Source organism: Lipotes vexillifer, unplaced genomic scaffold (genome assembly GCF_000442215.2).
Source record: "Lipotes vexillifer unplaced genomic scaffold, Lipotes_vexillifer_v1.1 scaffold327, whole genome shotgun sequence".
Lineage (NCBI taxonomy): Eukaryota > Metazoa > Chordata > Mammalia > Artiodactyla > Lipotidae > Lipotes > Lipotes vexillifer.
Window position 1 is genome coordinate 558,679 of NW_006771143.1, and position 23,332 is coordinate 582,010.

Sequence of the window (23,332 nt, forward strand, 5' to 3'; positions counted from 1 at the left end):
ACTTTGGGACTTGAAGATTTAACTAAGAGAAATGGACTTTATTGACAAATGTTTCCAAGCTTGGCATAGTACCTGGTGCTCAGAGGTTCTTACTGGATAAAAATTGGGGAGCTATATAGGAAATTGAGCAGGAGAAACACAGGATAAACACTGAATGACAGAGGGTAGCCAGCTGGGGATCATCAAAATAGTTTCCAGTCTTTCATCCCCTGAAATTATTTTTTTAATTCTTTAATTTGCGTTGAGTGCCTGATTCTCTTAATTGAGTAGTGTTTTTTTGCACATAGGTTTTCACACATTTGTTCTTCTAGGGAAATGAAATCTTTTGAAACAGACTGACAGCATGTATAAGGGCCTTGCAAAATCCTCTTATTCAACAATGTTAATAGGATTATTTACCTCTTAAGTGAGTCTGTCATCTCACTCCAAATTGGGAAATACCAGCTGGCATTCTCATCATTTAGACTTTTTCTTGGAGGAGATGGCCCTTACAGCAGGGGTCTCCAACTCCCAGGCTGCAGACTGGTACCCGTCCTCGGCCTGTTAGGAACCGGGCTGCACAGCAGGCGGTGAGTGGTGGGCAAGCAAGCAAAGCTTCATCTGCCACTCCCCATCACTCCCGATCGCGCTCGCATTACCGCCTGAACCCTCCCCACCATCGAGCACATTACTACCTGAACCACACCAACTCCCCCCCCCAACCCTCCCATGGAAAAATTGTCTTCCACAGAACTGGTCCCTGGTGCCAAAAAGGTTGTGAACCGCTTCTTTATAGTATTCATTCTTAAGTTTTTGCAATCCTACTTTTCTGAAACAGTGCAATCTAATGGGCTGCTCAAGTGTTTTATTTCTATTCTTTTATAACTTTATTTTTTTAATATTTGGCTGCATTGAGTCTTCTTTGTTGCGCACGGGCTTTCTCTAGTTGCGGCGAGTGGGGGCTACTCTTTGTTGCAGTGCGTGGGTTTCTCATTGTGGTGGTTTCTCTAGTTGTGGAGCACGGGCTCTGGGCGCGCAGGCTTCAGTAGTTGTGGCACATGGGCTCACTAGTTGTGGCTCACAGGCTCAGTAGTTGTGGCACACGGGCTTAGTTGCTCCACAGCACGTGGGATCTTCCCCAACCAGGGCTCGAACCTGTGTCCCCTGCATTGGCAGGCGGATTCTTAACCACTGCACTACCAGGGAAGCCCCAAGTGTTTTTTTTTTAATCACAGGTGATTATAGATCTAAAAATACTGGGTAAGTGATTAATATTAAGTAACTTTTATATTTTTACCTTAGGTATCTTAATGCAATTCAGACAATGTGTCCACATATTCTCCGCTATTTGACCACAGCAGTCATAACAAACAAAGATGTCCGAAAACGCCGGCAAGTGCTAAAAGATCTGGTTAAAGTTATTCAACAGGTAAAAACTAAAATCTATTGATTTTTAAAATGTGCCTAAACTTTAAGTCTAACCTCTTTTTCTGAAAAAGTAGGACTCTTAGATCTTAAGGTAAAAATGTTTAAAAATAGGAGGGAAGTATACATGAAGAGGAAAGAGCCCAAGAACCCCAAATGGGCATATACTACTTTAAGTTCATGACATACTTATGGTAGATGTGATATGAATGAATACTGCTCTCTGCTAGTTAGATACTTAATATGCACTGTGTATTAGTGTTGCTCTTATTGCAAAGGGTGAAGGAGATCTGGAGTTTGGAACTTTTTGTTGGAAGGTCACTACCTGCATAGTTCCAGAGTAGTGATCTTTACATAGAATATAATTTTAATAGTCCCCAAGTTGTACAAAAGCTATAGCCCTACTGATTGATTTTTAGTGATTTTCTTAGCAATAACTATAGGTTAAAAAAGAACTTAAACATTTATTTGATCTAAGAATAATTTAAGTACAAAAAGACAGTTTTATCCTGAAAGATATGAATACCCTTTAACTTGGAGAAGTTCATCACTGTTTATTAACTAAGGGAGACTTTTGGCAGTAGAGGAATTTGAAAGCTTTTGGAATGGTTCTAGGATGAGAATTTAGAGAACTTGGTCTAGAAGGCATTATAAGGTTAAGGTGTGGCCTGCAATCAGGATATGAGCAATTGCTTTGAGAAGAAAATACTAGGTAATTTGTTAGAAATTAATGGTAAGGGAGGAGAAAATAGGAAGATTGGGCTATTCTGGGGACAGTCTACTAAACAGTGTTGAATCAGATCCAACTTAACCTTTGACTTAATTTTACAGGAGTCTTACACATATAAAGACCCAATTACAGAGTTTGTTGAATGCTTATATGTTAACTTTGACTTTGATGGGGCTCAGAAAAAGCTAAGGGAATGTGAATCAGTAAGTACAAATTTTTACTTACAAATTAATAATATTCTTAAAATTTTGAATATTATAAAAGTTAACCTTGCAGGGTTTTATTAAAGTGATTATATCAGAAATGTTTATTAATCTTAATATGCAGATTATTTAGAAATGTGCTGGGCTGAAGACATTTTCAATCTTATGCCTGAGTCTATCCCTTTTGTTAGGACAGTTTGTTAAAACATGGGGGCTTTATAAATTCACACATGTCTTATCCTGAATGAGTAAATATGTGAAATATTTTATACGTATGGGCAAGATTATATGGAATTTTCCATCACAGCTGTAATTCCAGTGTGTTATGTAAGCAGGCCTATCTTCAGAATTTTTCTCATGATTGTATTTATCATTTGCTATAAATCAGTCAAGCTAAGAGTGTGAATTTTTTAACTACAATGTCTTCTGTTAGTTGGTAGAAACTAAAGTTCTGTGAGAGCAACTGAAAGAGTTAGATTTATGGGTTTTTTTGAATAACTTAGTTTGCAAGTTTTGAGAAACTAAGAATTTACCTGTTAAAGGCATTTACCAAATCTACAAGTTACTAGCTGTCAGTTTCATTTTTGGACCCAGATATTAGCACAAAAATTTGAAGAGTTTGTTGAAGGACTTAGATCTTATTTGTCTAAGGAAAAGGAAATTATGTAAGTATACCTTTAGAGGTGATTTTCAAACATTGGACAAAATTAGAATCCAGTTTAATAACTTGTGTACTTGCAGTGAAATGTGACATTATTAAATATTGGTGTATATTGTAATACTAAGTATCTAGGCCTTGCCAAGGCAGTGGGGCACTTGGTTGCTATTCTTGAAGTTAGAATATTCTCTTCTAAGTATAATACCATCTGTGGAATAGGTGTCACCCTTTGAATTTTTTTCTTTTGTAGATTTTCAAGTCTACTTACTATCACAAAAATATGCATATCTTTAGTCCATTTGTAACTATCTTAAATAGCTGGAAATATGTTATCTACAGAGCATTTATGTAGGATAGAGACAGGACAAAGCTGCTTTGTCACAAGATTGCTCAAGTCATCAATGGAACAAGGAAAGAGTACAGTTCTTAGCTCTTTTTCCTGTAGCATTCGTTTACTTCTTGGTTAAATTGTTAGAGACTTGAATATAGTGTTCTAGAAAGTGCTGTGGTGTACAACTTGTGATAGATGAGAGAATTATCGTGAATGGAATAATGAGTAAAGCACAAAGAAAGTATTTGTGACAAATTTTTCAAAATTGCTTGTCAGCACCGTTAATTTTTTCTTTTTTTTATATGCATAGGTGCTAGTGAATGATTTCTTCTTGGTGGCTTGTCTTGAGGATTTCATTGAAAATGCCCGTCTCTTCATATTTGAGACTTTTTGTCGCATCCATCAATGTATCAGCATTAAGTAAGAGCACTCTGATTTGATTTGTATTTTCTACTTCTAAATTCCTGTAAATTTTCATTTATTGTAAAGTTATACTTAATAGGATTCCAGTTAATTGGATTTTTATTTTATTTCTCTTTGCTTTAGAAGAAAAAGGAAACATTGTTCTAGTAATTTATTAAAAATCCTAGCTTTTGTTTGAATTCCGGGGTGCTACAGTCCTTCTTTATCTTCTTTAGTTTCCATGTGTGTGGCAAAGCATGAATTTTGAAAATGATAACTTCAAGGCAGTATTATGATTGTCAGTTACCTTTTTAAAGAGTTACCTTTTAAAATAATACTATTATACCATTACGTAGGGAGAAAAGAGCAGTGACCAGTTTTAGAATGGTTTTTAACAGGGGTTCAAATAAGGAGTTAGTCCTTAGTAAATTAGAAATGCTGTTGAAAAGACCACATTTGGTAATCATTTCAGTTAATTGAATTTGTTTTATTTAATTATATATTTGAATTCTCATATAGTAAACTCTTGTGACATCCTAAAATGTTGAAACATGGAAAAATTATGGTGAATTTCAGTTGGAATTTTCTCTTGTGTGAGGAAATTATTAGGAAAAAATTGTGAAACTTACATAACCTATTAGAAACTAATTTTACATATTAGAATTTGAAAAACAACAGTGCCCTTTGGCCACAGATGAAGTCGAACGGTAAATGCTCCTTAATGTTTAAAAACTAAACTACTTTAATGTTTGCCTCTTAAGAATTGTATGTAGACCAAAGTTTTTCTTTAGTGCCGTTTGTTTTTGCTAAGGCATCCATACTTGCTTGCCTAATTTTAGTGGATTGTCATTGAAGTGGTTACTCAGAGTTAGAATTACAGTGTGAGTGTGAGGCTTTTTCTATGGTAGTTGAAGCCTTGACCTGTTTTAGTAGTACTTTAGCTAGCAGACATATAATTTTACAAATCTGATTCTCGTAAAGAATACATGGCAATTCCTAAAATGTCATTCATTGTGAAATGCAGTGTTATGTGTATGAGTATACATATTTATGTATACATATATGCAGATAAAATAAGAGCCCCTTCACCTTGTTTAGCCTGTACCTCTATTCAGCTTTCCTCCTGACTCTATGGAACCATACGACTGACTCTGGAAACCCAATTTTACAAAACACTGATTCAGTACAACTCCTTTGTTTTGTAACTCCCTGTTTATAGCTGAGAAACCGAAGGCTCCGAGGCATTAAGCAGCTTAGGGCTTATTTAATGAAAGAGCCGCAGCTAATAGCTCTCTGACATTCATTGTCTTCACCCTCATTATAAATTCTTTCTTTTTCATTGTGAGCAATTGATATTTTTAGAAACAGCAGATTTAGACTAATTTGTCATTAGTTTATCACTTGAGCCAGAGGATAAAGATGGAAACCATAAGACAGTGTTTAATTTTTTTGTGCAAAATCTGTAGAATTTTGATTTTTATTTTACAAAGAGATTCCCTGAAGCAACTGTGAACTTTCTGAGTCAGATTTTCTGTGTATGCTATGCTATTGCTGTGTAATAAATAGGGCTACTATGCTGTTCCATTTAGGGTGATAATTCCAAAGCACATCAGGATTGAGAATCATTGCATCAGGTCACCAGTTTTTTTTAGGCACATAATTATAGCCTGCTAGGGTAATGAAGTGAAAAACCAGTGATTTAATATTTTTAGTATATAATGAATTAAGAAGGTAGAGGCAGAGCATAAAGTATAGCTTCATGTGAACAAAGAAATAATTCTTTTTAGAGTAACAGTGAGATCTCAGGTTGTAAGGTTTATGGGGTGATAGTGGAGAGCACGTGGCCAATAGGCTCAGTCCAGGGGGCTATGCTTCTTCATGTTTTTTTTTAAAAAAAAAAAAAAAAATTAATTAATTAATTAATTTATTTATTTTGGGCTGTGTTGGGTCTTCGTTTCTGTGTGAGGGCTTTCTCTAGTTGCTGCGAGCGGGGGCCACTCTTCATCGCGGTGTGCGGGCCTCTCACTGTCATGGCCTCTCTTGTTTCAGAGCACAGGCTCCAGACGCGCAGGCTCAGTAGCTGTGGCTCACGGGCCTAGTTGCTCCACGGCATGTGGGATCTTCCCAGACCAGGGCTCGAACCCCTGTCCCCTGCATTGGCAGGCAGGTTCTCAACCACTGCGCCACCAGGGAAGCCCCCTTCATGTTTTTAGAGCTGCTTTAATGGGTTAGGAATATGGCTGAAAATTATGTTAAGCATCTAAGTTGGGCTTTTATAAGTACAACAAATGTCTTAATTCAGACCCCAAGGACTTGGAATCCATGATAATGACCAAAATAGCTAATGTTTACCTTCAAACAATCCATAGAAAAAATTATTGTTCTCTAGTCCAGAGATTTTTAAACCTAGCTGTACATCAGAATCATCTGGAGAACTTAAAAAACCACCAACAACTTAAACTTAAGAAGAATAGATTTTCTGGCTTTACCCCAGACCTTCTGAATCAGAATCTCTGGGATCAAGGCTTGAGAATCTGGTTTAAAACTTCCCAGGTCCAACCCCCCAAAAATGAAACATTCTCAGAGTGGGGAGGGGGAGATCTCAGCATCTGTATTTTTCAAAGCTCCTCTAAGTAACTCTGATGCAAAACTTCTTTTTTTAAATTATGCTTCTTATTTTGAGATGATAATAGATTCACCTTGAGTTGTAAGAAATAATGAAGAGATCCCCTATGCCCTTTACACAGTTTCCTTCGATGGTAACATTTTGTAAGCCATAGTAAAATATCACAGCCATCATTATTGTTGTTGATATATTCAGATACAGAACATTTCTGTCACCACAAGGGTTCCTCAAATTGCTCTTTTAATAGCCATACCCACTTCCCTCCCACCTCTCTAACCCCTGGCAACCACTCATCTGTTCTCCATTTCTGTAATTTTGTCATTTCAAGAATGTGCAAAATTTTTAAAAGATAGTGTTCAGTTTTCTTTTTTAAATATGATTCGCTTTTATTTATTTTTATTTTATTTATTTTTGGCTGCGTTGGGTCTTCGTTGCTGCGCGGGGGCTTTCTCTAGTTGTGGTGAGCGAGGGCTACTCTTCGTTGCGGTGCTCAGGCTTCTCATTGCGGTGGGGCTTCTCTTGTTGCGGAGCACGAGCTCTAGGTGCACGGGCTTCAGTAGTTGTGGCACATGGGCTCAGTAGTTGTGGCCCGTGGGGCTCTAGAGCGCAGGCTCTGTAGTTGTGGCACATGGGCTTTGTTGCTCCACGGCATGTGGGATCTTCCCAGACCAGGGCTCGAACCCGTGTCCCCTGCATTGGCAGGCAGATTCTTAACCACTGCGCCACCAGGGAAGCCCAGTGTTCAGCTTTCTAAAGAGGATAAATACATATGATATACATTAAGATATAATTAGTTAAGAGCAGTGTAACTAGTACAGTTGTTGAAGAAGAAAATATTACAGATGTGAATGAGTGCCTCTTGGAGCATAGCCTTAGAGCTTAAAATCCAGAGGAAGAAACAGATATTAAATAAAGATAAGATTACAAATTATGATAGGCATTTTGAAGAAAAATACAGAGTAATTAGAATGACATGGACATTATTTGTATATTGAAAAATCAGAATAATTTGGATTGAAGGTTCAGTGAACTCTGATAATTCTCTAAATGGGATATATTTAAGTAGACTCTTCCACCATATATTAATTATGACAAATTACTCCATTCACTAGTTTATGCTGGCCTATCTCTGCTGCTAATTAATTTAAAGTTATTTGATATTCGATCTTTTCTAGGGTTGGGCGGGGGAGATTTGTCTCTGTCTTCCTTTCTGTCCCCCAGCAGATGCATATCAAATGCTATTCAGTATTATAAAATGCATGGTTGTTTATTAAATAACTCTTTCCATTTGTGATTTGGAACATTCTCTGTTGATAGGATTCTTCACTAAGTGGCTGTAAGCACATGTGATAGTCTTATCTTCGTAAAAATGCATATTAAGAATGTTTTTATCGGTTTTATATACAACCCTATAGATTTGTAGGATAAGTTTCGAATCTGTTTACCGTAAAGTATACAACATCTGTCAAAAAAGATTACTGTGGTGGGATTTAATTTAGTATAGCCGAATAGTTTATCAGATATGGTGTGTGTCTGAAATTTAAAAGCTGTTCTAGAATAATTCTTGGACCAGTTTTCAATTGTAGATAAAAGCAAAGTATGGAAGTAATATTTTGAATGTGAATGATAAACATTTTGGAGCATACATTAATATAATTTCCCTATGGGGGTTAGTTTTGGCTTTTCACAAAAGTATGTATTTGCCAACTGCTCTTGCATTTAAGTTATGAAGTCATTCTACTTTGCTTATTTTATTAAGTAACATTTTAGATCTTAATATTTTTCTTAAAGTTTTTATTACCATGTAGCAATTTGTATTCTTAATTTTACTTCCTGATGTTAGAAATAAAAAGGTGTGTTTCCAGATGGAGATTAAATCGTTTTAACAGCCATTATCACTGCATTTCTGTGTTAACTATAAAGTAATATACTGTCTTTTTTTAATCAGAAGTTTCTTTTTTAAAAATTTATTTATTTTTATTTTGGGCTGCGCTGGGTCTTCATTGCTGAACGTGGGCTTTTTTCTGGTTGCGGTGAGCAGGGCCTACTCTTCGTTGTGGTGCGCAGGCTTCTCATTGTGGTGGCTTCTCTTGTTGGGAGCTTGGGCTGTAGGCTTGCGGGCTTCAGTAGTTGTGCACGGGCTTAGTTGCTCCGCAGCATGTGGGATCTTCCCGGACCAGGGCTCAAATCCGTGTCTCCTGCATTGGCAGGCGTATTCTTAACCACTGCGCCACCAGGGAAGCTCTATACTCTCATTTATTGACTAATGCAATGTTGCAAAATTCAGTGAGAATTTTCATTTGTCACACACAGAATTTAGCATTTTCTCAGTTTTCTCCTGGTTTCTTTCTCCTATTTCCTCCCAATCTTACAGTTAAACACAGTTTACACTTATTTTTTAATTAGTTGTCATAGCATACAGTTATAAAAGACTGCTGTTCTTTGGATATGCTAAATAGCCACAGTCTTCAGTGAAAAGCATGCCAGAGTTTCCATAGTTTAATGCTAAAGTCAATACTATTTGAAATAAATTGTGCTTATCAAATAAAATTTGGAAAGCCAGGTTATTTAAACAGGTAATTCATATGCCTGTGAAATGCTGGACCCCAAATCCTTATTTGTTAAGATACTAATATTAGGGCAGGGGCTATGGGAGGGTTCAGAAAAGGGAGACTGTCTAAAAGATTAGTCATTGAAAACCTGATAGACAATCAGCCTAGAGTTGATGAAAGCCTAATTGGTTCTCTAGATTTAGATTTATATATTTTATGTGCTTAAGTGGGACCGCTGGTCTTAATTACTTCCCGGAAAGAAGAAAAGTATCTGGTTTTGTGCTAAGAGTCTTGAATATGTTTTATTAATGAAATTGAATAGAGAATGAAATACTTATTTTTTCTATGCCTTGAAATAGCACTTAGGATTCTATTTTTTTCCTCCCAAAGGAATGATTTATATTTTTATTTAGTCAAAGTTACTAGGCTTTTCCTTTATGGTACTGGATTTTGTATTTTATTTAAAAGTTCTTTCTCATAATAGGTTTATATGCTATTTATATGTTTTTTTCTAGGACCTTAATGGCTTTATTTCTTCTATTTGAATCCATCAATGATTATTTGGGAATAGAGAACAGCTTCCCCCCACCCCCAATAGCTAGCCAATATGATTTATTGAAAAACTATCCTTCCCCCCACTTATTTGAAATGCCACCCATATCACATTTTTAATTCTCATTTATATATAGGACTTTTTCTGAACTTTTTACTCTTTTATAAATTGTGTGTTGATTTCTGAACTTAGCACCAAATACGTGCTAAGTTAACTTAGTACCTTATTTCAAATAAGGTAGATCTGTAGTATGTTTTAGTATTCAGTATTTATTTTCCATGTAATTGATAATTGCCACTTTTCCCTCATTTGCTTCATTGTTCTTCCTAATGTCTTTTTCATTAATTCTACTTCAGATTCTTTGCCAGTTTATAAATCTCTTCTGAAAATTGATTATTTTATTAGTTTTATCTTCCTCAAAAAAATCTGGACTCGTTGCTCTTTCTGCCAGGTGCATATTTCTCTCTCTTTGTCATTTGTTCTGGGGATTTCCTTAGCTTGTCTACTACGATAGTGCTCCAGTTGCGTGGACATTATGCCTTCCTTTTTCTTGGTTTATTATCATATTTGGTAATTATCATATTCTTCAGCGGCTTTATAAGGAAGGGTACTTTGGAGGTAAATTTTTTCACATCTAAAATTGTGTATTTGACTCTCATACTTGAGTAGTAGTGGTATTCTCATTTGAAAACTACTCCAGAATTTTGAAGATGTGATTCTCTTGCTTTCTAGCTTTTGTTGTAGAAGTCAGAAGCCATTTTTGTTCCTCATCTTTTATACAGGTGTTTTGTTCTCCTGTCTAGAAATGTGGGGGGAAGAAGCTTTTTTTTTGTCCCCATTGCTCTGAAATTTTACAATGATAGGCCTTAGTTTAGGTCTGTTTTAATTCTTCATATAGGACCTTTTTAATTTGCAAGCTCATGCTCTCCAGTTCTGGGAAATTTTCTTGAATTATTTCTTTCTTCTTTATGTTCACTGTTTATTCTTTCTGGAACTTCTATTGTTCAGGTATTAGACCTGCTGGACCAGGCTTCCAATTTTCTTATCATTTCTCTATTTTCCATCACTTTTGTCTTTGTGTTCTACATTCTGGGATATTTTCTCAACATCTTTCAAATCTTCTGTAGATTAAAAACAACAAATCTCTAATGTTATTCTTTAATTTCCAAGAGCCCTCTGTCACTCTTTTCTCTGAATATTTTTCCTTTATAGCATTCTGTTCTTATTTTATGAATGCAGTACTACAGTGGTTTTTAATTTTGCTAAGGATATTAATGATAGTTTTTGTTGTAGTTTTCTTTTTATAAATTGAGATATAATTAACATATAACAAAACATTACATTAGTTTCAGGTGTACAACATAATGATTTGATATTGTATATATTGTGAAATGATCACCATAATAACTGTAGTCAGCATTCATCGCCACACATAGTTGCAAATTTTTTTTCTTGTGATGAGATTTACTCTAAACTATAGTCACCATGCTGTACATTATATCCCGTGACTTATTTTGTAACTGTAAGTTTGTACCTTTTGACCCTTCACCCAGTCCCCGCCGCCCTCCCCAATCTCTTCTCTATATCTACGAGCATTTTTGGTTTGTTTTAGATTCCACGTATAAATGAGATCATATGGTATTTGTCTTTTTCTGTCTGACTTAGTTCACTTGGCATAATGCCCTCAAGTTCTTTCCATGTTGTCACAAATGGCAAGGTTTCATTCTTTTAATGGTTGAATAATATTCCTCTGTGTGTGTGTGTGTGTGTGTGTGTGTGTGTGTGTGTGTGTGTGTGTGTATCACATTTTCTTCAATCATCCATTGACGGTCACTTAGGTTGCTTTTGTGTCTTGGCTTTTGTAAATAATACTGCAGTGAACATGAGTTCAGGTATATCTTCTCAAGTTAGTGTTTTCATTTCCTTTGGATAAATATTCATAAGTGGAATTGCTGGATCATATGATAGTTCTATTTTTAATTGTTTGAGGAACTAACATACTGTCTTCCATAGTGGCTATACCAATTTACTTTACCACCAGCAGTGCACAAGTGTTCCCCTTTCTCCACATTCATGCTAACACTTATTTCTTATCTTTTTGGTAATAGCCATTCTAACAGGTGTGAGAGATCTCATTATAGTTTTGATTTGCATTTCTCTGATGATTAGTGATGCTGAGCACCTTTTCGTGTTCCTTGGAAAAATATTCAGATCGTCTGCCCATTTTTTTTTTTTTTTTTTTTTCTTGCGCTATGCGGGCCTCTCACTGTTGCGGCCTCTCCCATTTGCGGAGCACAGGCTCCGGACGCGCAGGCTCAGCGGCCATGGCCCACGGGCCCAGCCGCTCCGCGGCACGCGGGATCCTCCCGAAACGGGGCACGAACCCGCGTCCCCCGCATCGGCAGGCGGACTCCCAAGCACCGCGCCACCAGGGAAGCCCTCGTCTGCCCATTTTTAAATCAAATTACTTGTTGTTTTGATATTGAGTTATATGTGTTCCTTCTGTATTTTGGGTATTAACCCCTTAAATACATGGTTTACAATATTTTGCAATATTTCTCCCATTTGGTAGGTTGCCTTTTCTTCTCATTGATGGTTTCCTTTACTGTGCAGGGGTTTTTTAGTTTGATGTTAATTTTTGCTTTTGTTGCCTTTGCTTTGGGGTTTGTTTTTGGTATTAGGTCCAAAAAATCATCACCAAGACTTATGTCAAGGAACTTACTACCTGTGTTTTTTTTTTTTTTTTTTTGGTTTCAGGTTTTTTTTTTTTTTTTGGTATGCGGGCCTCTCCCGTTGTGGAGCACAGGCTCCAGACGCGCAGGCTCAGCGGCCATGGCTCACGGGCCCAGCTGCTCCGCAGCATGTGGGATCTTCCCAGACCGGGGCACGAACCCATGTTCCCTGCATCGGCAGGCGAACTCTCAACCGCTGTGCCACTAGGAAAGCCCTGGTTTCAGGGCTTAATGTTCAAGTCTTTAATTCATTTTGAGTTAATTTTTGTATATGGTGTGAGATAGTGGTCCAGTTTCATTTGTTTGCATGTAGCTGTCCAGTTTTCCCAGCTCCGTTTGTTGAAGAGACTGTTCTTTTCCCATCGTGTATTCTTGCCTCCTTTGTCATAAATAAATTAATGCTTGGGTTTGAGCTCTCTATTGTGTTCCATGGATCTTTGTGTCTCTTTTTATGCCAGTAGCATACTGTTTTGATTACTGTATCTTTGTGATATAGTTTGAAGTCAAGGCATGTGATGCCTCCAGCTTTGTTCTTCTTTCTCAAGATTGCTTGGGCTACTTGGGGTCTTATGTATTACTGACTTAACATATTCAATATCATGTTGTTGTGTCACTTGAGGAGGAGAACTCTTCAACTAAAAGATGGGAATAAGGGATTTACACAAAATATTTTAAATGTCTTTTTAATTTATCTTATTGAAGTATAGTTGATTTACAGTGTTGTGTTAATTTCTGCTGTATAGCAAAGTGATTCAGTTATATGTATATATATTCTTTTTTTATTTCTTTCCATTATGGTTTATTACAAGATATTGGATATAGTTCCCTGTGCTATACAGTAGGACCTTGTTGTTTATCCATTCTATATATAATAGTTTGCATCTGCTAATCCCAAACTCCCAGTCCATCCCTCCCCCAGCCCTCCTCTACCTCAGCAACCACAAGTCTGTTCCCTGTCCTTGAGTCTGTTTCTGTTTCGTAGATAAGTTCATTTGTGTCGTATTTTAGATTTCACATATAAGTGGTATCATGTGGTATTTGTCTTTCTCTGTCTGGCTTCACTTAGTATGATATCTCCAGGTCCATCCATGTTGCTGCAAATGGCATTATTTCATTCTTTTTTATGGCTGAGTAGTATTCCTTTGTGTTTATATACCACATCTTCTTTATCCATTCATCTGTCATTGGACATTTGGGTTGTTTCCATGTTTTTGGCTATTGTGAATAGTATTGCTGCTGTGAACATAGGGGTGCATGTATCTTTTTGAATTATGGTTTTGTCTGGATATATACCCAGGAGTGGGATTGCTGGATCATATGGCAACTCTTTTTCGTTTTTTGAGGAACCTCCATACTGTTTTCTCTAGTGGCTGCACCAATTTACATTCCCACCAACAGTGCAGGAGGGTTCCCTTTTCTCCACACCCTCTCCAGCATTTGTTATTTGTAGACTTTTTAGTGATGGCCATTCTGACTGATGTGAGGTGGTACCTCATTGCAGTTTTGATTTGCATTTCTCTAATAAATAGCAATGTTGAGCATCTTTTCGTAGGCCTATTGGCCATCTCTGTATGTCTTCTTTGGAGAAATGTCTGTTTAGGTCTTCTGCCCATTTTTTCGACTAGGTTGTTTTCTTGTTGTTGTTATTGAGTTGTATGAGCTGTTTGTATATTTTGGAAACTAATCCCTTGTTGGTCGCATCATTTGCAAATACTTTCTCCCAGTCAGTAGGTTGTCTTTTTGTTTTGTTTATGGTTTCCTTTGCTGTGCAAAAGCTTACGTTTGATTAGGTTCCATTTGGTTATTTTTTGTTTGTTTGTTTTTTGCTTTTATTTCTATTGCCTTGGGAGACTGACCTAAGAAAACAGTGGTATGATTTATGTCAGAGAATGTTTTGCCTATGTTATCTTCTGGGAGTTTTATGGTGTCATGTCTTAAATGTAAGTCTTTAAGCCTAAAGTATCTTCTTTAAGCTGCCTACTGACAGGGTTGAGATTTTTAGTGTAATCTAAATAATCTGGAAGTTATTTCTGTGTTTGAAACCTAGATTGAATTAGGTATTTTTCTCAGAAATTCTGCCTTTTGATACATTTTGTCTTTTAATTTATTGATAAACTAAATTATTTTAAAAATACAAAATTAACATGGTATAGGATAGCTTAAGGCAAGTTTTTGTTTTTTTAAGCTTTAATAGGATATTAAATTTTTATTTTTAAACCTTTACTAATATTTTCATAAAATCAGTAGAATGTAAGAGAATTGTGGACTTTGAGGATTTCTATTATTGAATTACTTTTACTGTGTATATTTTCTTGTTACTTGAAAGAAAGTGGATTATTGCCACGTTTTCTTACTTATTCTCAGAGTGATTGGTAGCCTAGATAACCTGAGATGCCATCAATAATTTACTGATACTTCTCGGACCTTATTTCGAGTTTTTCTTTGACTTGATTTAAAAGTAAAGGATCAACAAGCACATTGCAAAACAGTAAATCCCCAAAGTGGGATTATGGGTCAGAGTATGCAGACATTTGTGGGTCTTGATGCATGTTGCCAGATTGCTCTAACCATGATGGAATATGAGACTTAGAATATGTATGTAAAGAAAAAAGAGGGATGGAAAATTCTAGGTAGAGTTATACAGCATAGAATTTTCTTTCTTTTATCTTAAAATTTGACCTTAAATATTTCTTTACTTAAACTGTCCTCAAACTTCCAGACTGGAACTGGTTAAACCCTTTTGCACTCACATAGCTCCTTCCACTTTTTCATCCTTACAATTAAAATAGTTTATATATTTGGGGTATTAGGTGATTGTCCCCTATTTCCCAGTCTCCAGCTTTAAACTTTATGAAAGTGGGGAGCAGACTGTATGTTGTCACAAACATCTAACATAGTTCATATTTTGTTGAATGAATGATTTGGTTGGTGTGTGGTATTCATGAGGAAGAATAAGAGAAGGCTGGAAAGGTAGATTGTAGCTAAATTGTAGAGAACCATGAAAGAGAAACTTGGAAGTTTGAATTTTATTGTTTTGGTAGAAGGGCTCTATTAAAGATTTGAAAGGAATTTAGGAATAAATTGGTAGTTGGGTTTTAGGACTAAGCTGACAACTATGTAAAATAGATTAAGGAGAGGTAGATTAGTTAGAAAATTAGGAAATAGTAATGGAGCCCTAGGGTAGTGATAGGGTAGGAATCAGACAAAAAGTATTTATTTAATTGCCTCCTGTAGACTGTGCTAATTGCTGGATATATAGCAGTGAACAAAGAAGCTATGATGCATGCTCTTGGGGTACATATACAGTCTTTCATGAAAGCAGATACTCAGTAAAACAACTACAGCTCTATGAATGCTCTGAAAAAAATAGGGGGCCATGAAAGCATCAAACAGATCTGTCATGATTGGCAGAGGTGTCTTGGAAGGCTGATGAGGGTGCTGTTTTAGCTGATAGCCATGTAACACATAGCTTAGTGAAGAAAAAGGTGGATTAGCCTTTTAAGCAGAAGGCACAGCATGTGCAAAGGTCCTGAAGTGGTTAAAAACATGGTATGTTTAATGAACAGAGAGGTTTAGTCTGGTTGGTGAAGAGGAGAGTCTTTCAAGATGAGAGTAGTTTGGTAGGGAACTTAGATTAGAGGCAGTGGTTAAAGAGATAATTGATAGGACTTCTCAGTTTGATATAGGCAGCAAGAAGAGGAATGTGATCAGTAACTTAGGCTTGAGACTGAATGTTTCATTATAATTTTAATTATGTAAACAGCCTGCATAAACAGGTTCTATATTATAATTTAAAAAATATCTGTATAAAACCAACTATACACAATTAGTAGCTACTAGGAATAACATGTCTATTTTGAAAAGCAGTATATAGAGATCTTGAAGATTGGAGTTTTAATATATTCAGTATAAATTGTTTTCATTTGTGCTTTTCAGAGTAAAATGGTCTTGACCTCACTTTAAAGAGTTGTATTTTGGGGGAATGCAGGAGACATACAAAAGAGAAATTGTTACAGGAGTTGATAAATAATATCTTTTGGAAAATATGTTCTTTACCTTTAGAGTAGCAGCTTCAGATAAAAGTATTAGGCAGATGCTTACTTCAGCAGCACAGAAGAGAATGAAATTTATTTATTTATTTAATTTTGGCTGCGTTGGGTCTTCCTTGTTGCGTGCGTGCTTTCTCTGGTTGCGGAGAGCGGGGGCTACTCTTCGTTGTGGTGCGTGGGCTTCTCATTGCGTTGGCTTCTCTTGTTGCGGAGCACGGGCTCTAGGCACGCGGGCATCCGTAGTTGTGGCTTGCAGGCTCTGGAGCGCAGGCTCAGTAGTTGTGGCGCACGGGCTTCGTTGCTCCACGGCATGTGGGAACTTCCCGGACCAGGGCTTGAACCTTTGTCCCCTGCATTGGCAGGCGGATTCTTAACCACTGCGCCACCAGGGAAGCCCAGGAGAATGAAATTTACACATCCCTAAGTCAAGTACCTGCAGGAAACACAAGGAGTTTATTGGGAAGCCACAGGAAACACCAGCTGCAGGAATTTTTCCTAGTCAAAAAAATGCCTGGTTCTTTCAGTAAAATGACACACTTCCCTACTTCTAGTAGCTTAAATAAAATAAGGTTTGGTTAGAGAGCAGTGACAAAGAGACTAAGATGAAACCTGATCATGAAATTGAAGTAGTAGTCATGGACTAATTGTTCTTTGTGTTTGCTGAGAATGTGTACTTACAGCAAAATTGACCATAGACAGACAGACAACAGAATTTGACATGTAAATCCAGGGAGTTTTATGGTTGAGTTGGCTCATACTCATCATGATGTTTTTAACATCAAGCATATTTTAGGAATAACTTTTAAATGATTGTCTTCATAGCTTTAGTTTGTAATTTAGTGTGTAATGATTTTATTGATAGCCTAACTTAATTTTTACATTTTGAATGAAATTCTTCTCTTTGACAATAAACATATAAAATAGGGATAGCACAGATTATATTATTCCCATAAAGGTATTTTTATTAACTTGATTGGTTACTTTTAGGTTGGGAGCTCCGGCATTATATAATTATATGATTGGCAATGTCTTGAATATTTATATTATAAAATTGGGAATGCAATCAGATCAGGAATTTTAGTTTATATTATTCTAAGGAATTATTTTGTTACCGATATTCTAGGTTTTTTTTTTTTTTTTCATTAAACCAGTGATAACATTAGAAGGCCTAGCAAGTGTGCAATATCTTCAGTGAAGACAAGTAAAAGGGGACAGTTAATGTTTGTGTCTAACACCTGTGTATATGCATATATGTATACCATCCTTCTAAATACTATACATGCATATGTAGATACTCTTTCATCAGGTGACTGACTGGCTTACCTACTAGCAAGGCTTGTGTTTGTGTTAGTCCTGATAAATTAAGCTCTGCAGTGGCCTCTTTTTCAACCTGACCATAAATTAGAAAATGCAGATTGGTTGATGACATCAGAGGCTTTAGATCAGGGTCTTGGTGTCTGTCATCTTTTTCCCTCCTCATCTCCTTTCGGGTTTTCTGTGTATGTGTGTCTGTCTCTTTTCCCTTAAATTCAGTGGCCATTTAGGTTATATAGTGTTCTAGTTCTAGGGAGTGTCCTTAGAATTTATAACAAACATATGTAGCGTCCCTGAGTTTTAGTTACGTGTTACATTTTATTATTTTTACTACTGATGTTCCTTGTAATAGGATTTCTGTAATACAGAATATGGGGCCCTACCTTCAAGGATCTTACAGTCTGATTGGTGAAATGAGATAGATTGTGAATGATACAAGATAATAGCACAAACATCAATAGTGCACTTTTAAGACTCATAATATTTAAGAGAAGGTGACCCATAAGTACCTAAAAGTTTCTATTCAGAGCATGGGTCAAAGACTATGTATGTGAAACTAAGTTCTTAGACCCAGTTAATGTCATTTTTTTCTTTTTTCATTAGCATGTTGGCAGATAAACTGAACATGACTCCAGAAGAAGCTGAAAGGTGGATTGTAAATTTGATTAGAAATGCAAGACTGGATGCCAAGATTGATTCTAAATTAGTGAGTATTATGTTATCTGTGCAAAATACTAGATATCAGTTGCTGATTATTTGATACTTTGGGGAGAAGTTTTTATTAGGACGTTTATTCTATTAAGAATTTCTGTTTTAATGTATAATAGTTTTCTGAAGGCAACAGCAACCTCCTATTTTGTGTTGTTGGGTGAATATTGTCATCTCTGTGCATAAAAATATTTGCAACAGACATGTAGGTTGTGATGTCATCCTCATGACTTACCTGAGAAACTTGGTTGTTAACATTACAGGATCAGTTTCCCTCTGTCTCATTGTAGGGTCATGTGGTTATGGGTAACAATGCAGTCTCACCCTATCAGCAAGTGATTGAAAAGACCAAAAGCCTTTCATTTAGAAGCCAGATGTTGGCCATGAATATTGAGAAGAAACTTAATCAGAACAGTAGATCAGAGGTAAGAACCACACAGCTTCTCTTCTGTCTGGGATTTAGCAATAATGTAATATAATTGTTATATGGACTTCATTTGAGAACAAATTAATTTTGGTTGTATCTGATTCTGTATTTGTTGGGGGTATAAACATTTTATTTAAGAAATTACTGAATGGAAAAGGTTTCTCTTAGATGTATTATGCGTTAGTTAAGGCAGCAAAAAAAATTAAGTGTTCCTGGTTTTACCATAATTGGGTTATTTTTCTTTTACCCTTCCTGTGTGCCTTCATTGTCTCATTTCCTCAGTGTTTTCAACACATCATTTTGATACTGGCAGATGATAACTTACATGTGTTATCTCTCAAGTGTTTGAAATTCATTTTCCTTTTATTCAGTAAATCTAAAGAACTACTTCTGTAAAAATGTTGATCTTATATAAATTGATTTTATAAATTTTTATTTTATCTGAAAGTCATATTTAATTGTCAGAAAAATATATCCCCCTTTTTGGTAGAAATCCTGCATATTAGATATTAAAGGAATTTGAATGGCCTTGTAATTTTGGGATTCCAAACTACCTCTAATGCTCTTTAGTCATTATGATTATGTATAACTGGAGGGTAGGACATTTTTAGGAAACTGTTGAGGCACATTCAGAGATCTCATTTGATTGAAGTTTTAGCATCAGATTTTGTCCTTAGCATAGTCCTTCAGTTGTAAAAGAGAAGGAAGAATTAGGAAATTATTGTCCTTGCCTTTTCCATCCAAGTCCAGAATAACTGAGCCTGAAAAATAACTTTTATGTAATGGTTGTTTCTGTATGCTTAAGAATCAATTTGTATTGATTTTAGTTATAATATTGGTGATATTGTCATTGTCATACTTTATAATTGGTGAGAAACTGTATCAGATGGTATTTTGGTGTGTTTTGTTGTTGTTCTGAGACACCTCGCATTTAGTAATTGAAGAGGTTGTTAAAATCTTAGAGAATGGTTTGGGAGGAGTATTGCTAAAAAACTTTTGCTAGTATCACTTTTTTTTGAAACTGGCTTTTCAGAAAGTATTTCTTTTCACCCTGTTGATTTCTCTTTGTGTATTTTAGGCTCCTAACTGGGCAACTCAGGACTCTGGCTTCTACTGAAGAACTGTACAGAAAAAATGAAAAAACTATAAAAGAAAGGTGAAATAATAAAACCATTATACAAAGGTGAAACATTTTATAAACAATTAACATATATAGCATAAATTTTGGAGAATTTGAATAAAATTGGCTATGTTTCATTTATGTCATTATATTTCCTTGTGTATGTAAGTGTGTGATTTTTTTTAAAACTTTTTATTTTGGAATAATTATAGATTCACAGGAAGTTGCAAAAATAGTACAGAGAGGTCCTGTGCAGCCTTAATCTAGTTTGTCCCAATTTTTTCCTCATGTGTTACTATAATACAAGTATCAAAACCAGGCTATTGACATTGGTACAATGGTGTGAATAGCTCTGTACCATTTTATCACTTTTTTGGTAACCATCGCTGCAGTCAAGATACAGAGCTGGGCTTCCCTGGTGGCGCAGTGGTTGAGAGTCCGCCTGCCAATGCAGGGAACACGGGTTCGTGCCCTGGTCCGGGAAGATCCCACATGCCGCGGAGTGGCTAGGCCCGTGAGCCATGGCCGCTGGGCCTGCGCGTCGGGAGCCTGTGCTCCGCAACGGGAGAGGCCACAACAGTGAGAGGCCTGCGTACCGCAAAAAAAAAAAAAAAGAAAGAAAAAGATACAGAGCTATCATCATCATGAAGATCTCCCTCATGCTACCCCTTTGGAGTCACACCTACTCCAACCAGCTCTAACCCCTGGCAACCACTCATCTGTTCTCTCTCTATATAATTTTGTCATGAGAATGTTATAGCAATGGAATTATACAATATGTGACTTTTTTGAGATTAGCTTTTTCTACTCATAATGCCCTTGAGATCTCTTTATCCAAGTTACCATATATATCAGTAGTTTGTTTTTTTTATTGCTAAGTTGTATTCCATGGCATTGATGTACCAGATTGTTTAACCGTGTACCTATTTTAGGATATTTTGGTGGTTTCCAGTTTGGGGCTATTAACAAATAAGGCTGCTATTTCTTAATTCCTTAAAGTGGCTCTTTAGTCACTCACTAGGCAGCTACAGAGACTTAAATAGGAATATAAGTTGAATTTTATAAATACCTCCTTGAATATTTTGTGCATGTGCGCACACGCACGCACACAAACACACAGAGTTAAATAGACACCTAAGATATTCAAGAAGTATATAAAGCCCTGTTTGGGTCTCCTTTACCTAGAAGTGGTTTGATTTTTCATTTTCATTGTTGAACTAAAACTCAGTCACAACGGAAGTTTCTGTTTCTGCTCTCAACAAATGGTACAAAGATAAAAGATACATGCATACTGTTCTTTTATTTGACACCTGGTCAGGCCACCCTCAACATACAGTTAAATTTGGAGAATAAGGGCCAGATTTGGCCCTTGTGCTGTGGTTTGTGGTATTGGTTCTTCTAAACTGTAATCCAAAGGTGTTGAAGCTAGGAGGATTCCTGGTCAAGGTAAGCCAAATGCTAATTTTTGATTCATCTATAACCAGTGTTGTGAAAATGCCAAGTTTAGAGGATCACTTGTAGTACAAAATGATCAAGGTTCATAGAGAAAGTACCATAAGGTGGCATATCAGTAACTAGATAGAAGCAGACCCTCATTGCCTCATGTGTAGGAGCTAATTCCATGGCTCAAAAGTACAGAGCTATAAGAAATGGAGCAGTAGTTATATAAAGTTCCATGTATTACTCAGGCTATGTTGAAATGGGAAGAATGTTTAAGATGCTTATGTTTCCATCCTCACCAGTGACCCAAGGGCAAAACATTCTTAAAGGTATCATTAATATTCACTTTTTATCTTAAGATAGCTCAACCAAGGCATGTTAATAGCAAAGATCTCTAGGTGGTTATATCACTAGCAATTAAAAGCAAGTCTGACAGTTATTTAATACGTCTTAGTGGACCTGTAAAAACTGCAGGGAGGAAAGCTAGTATGTGACTATTAAGCATTTACTATGTGTCAGGCATTTTTACACATATATATCTAAATAACCCTCAGGAAAAGAAAAGGAATCTAACATTTGAGTGCCTCACTTATGCCTGGAAACACTGAAATGTTTGTGCAAATATTTATATATTGTTGATGAGGAAATATACACAGATGGTTACTCAAGGTCATACCTAGTAAATGTTAAAGCAAGGAATTGAAAACAGGCTTTTTTGGTTATGTCACACTGTCTCTCCTTACATCATTATTGCTTTATAAATCCTTCCAGACTAAGTTTACATAGGGTTATGGGATGTATGTTTAGTAGGTTGTAAATGAGAATCTTGATCCACAAAACCATTTAAGTCTCCTGGCACTATTATCTTCAAATGACAGCAAAAGGGTGTTTTGTTTAGTTTAGTTTTTTTTTTTTTTTTTTAACATCTTTATTGGAGTATAATTGCTTTACAATGGTATGTTAGTTTCAGCTTCACAACAAAATGAATCAGTTACATATGTTGCCATATCTCTTCCCGCTTGCGTCTCCCTCCCTCCCACCCTCCCTATCCCACCCCTCCAGGCGGTCACAAAGCACCGAGCTGATCTCCCTGTGCTATATGGCTGCTTCCCACTAGCTATCTACCTTACGTTTGGTAATGTATATATGTCCATGCCTCTCTCTCGCTTTGTCACAGTTTACCCTTCCCCCTCCCCATATCCCCAAGTCCATTCTCTAGTAAGTCTGTATCTTTATTCCTGTTTCACCCCTAGGTTCTTCATGACATTTTTTTTCTTAAATTCCATATATATGTGTTAGCATACGGTATTTGTCTCTCTCTTTCTGACTTACTTCACTCTGTATGACAGACTCTAGGTCTATCCACCTCATTACAAATAGCTCAATTTCCTTTCATTTTATGGCTGAGTAATATTCTATTGTATATATGTGCCGCATCTTCATTATCCATTCATCCGATGATGGACACTTAGGTTGCTTCCATGTCCTGGCTATTGTAAATAGAGCTGCAATGAACATTTTGGTACATGACTCTTTTTGAATTATGGTTTTCTCAGGGTATTGTTTTCCTCTAAGAGTTTGATAGTTTCTGGCCTTACATTTAGGTCTTTAATCCATTTTGAGCTTATTTTTGTGTATGGTGTTAGGGAGTGATCTAATCTCATACTTTTACATGTACCTGTCCAGTTTTCCCAGCACCACTTATTGAAGGGGCTGTCCTTTCTCCACTGTATATTCCTGCCACCTTTATCAAAGATAAGGTGACCATATGTGCATGGGTTTATCTCTGGGCTTTCTATCCTATTCCATTGATCTATCTTTCTGTTTTTGTGCCAGTACCATACTGTCTTGATTACTGTAGCTTTGTAGTATAGTCTGAAGTCAGGCAGCCTGATTCCTCCAGCTCCATTTTTTGTTCTCAAGATTGCTTTGGCTATTCGGGGTCTTTTGTGTTTCCATACAAATTGTGAAATTTTTTGTTCTAGTTCTGTGAAAAATGCCAGTGGTAGTTTGATAGGGATTGCATTGAATCTATAGATTGCTTTGGGAAGTAGAGTCATTTTCACAATGTTGATTCTTCCAA

The 23,332-nt window shown here is 36.4% G+C and overlaps 1 protein-coding gene across 1 annotated transcript in view; it reads left to right on the forward strand.

Moving 5' to 3' along the window:
* Nucleotides 1–19,949, forward strand: part of EIF3E (eukaryotic translation initiation factor 3 subunit E) — a 50,806-nt gene extending 30,857 nt beyond the window's left edge. The window contains exons 8-13 of the mRNA XM_007446531.1: nucleotides 1,282–1,408; nucleotides 2,236–2,337; nucleotides 3,637–3,746; nucleotides 18,158–18,260; nucleotides 18,553–18,687; nucleotides 19,768–19,949. Coding sequence (XP_007446593.1) covers nucleotides 1,282–1,408; nucleotides 2,236–2,337; nucleotides 3,637–3,746; nucleotides 18,158–18,260; nucleotides 18,553–18,687; nucleotides 19,768–19,806 — 616 coding nt within the window. The 3' untranslated portion in view covers nucleotides 19,807–19,949. The remainder of the gene's footprint in view (nucleotides 1–1,281; nucleotides 1,409–2,235; nucleotides 2,338–3,636; nucleotides 3,747–18,157; nucleotides 18,261–18,552; nucleotides 18,688–19,767) is intronic.
* Nucleotides 19,950–23,332: the final 3,383 nt, after the last annotated feature.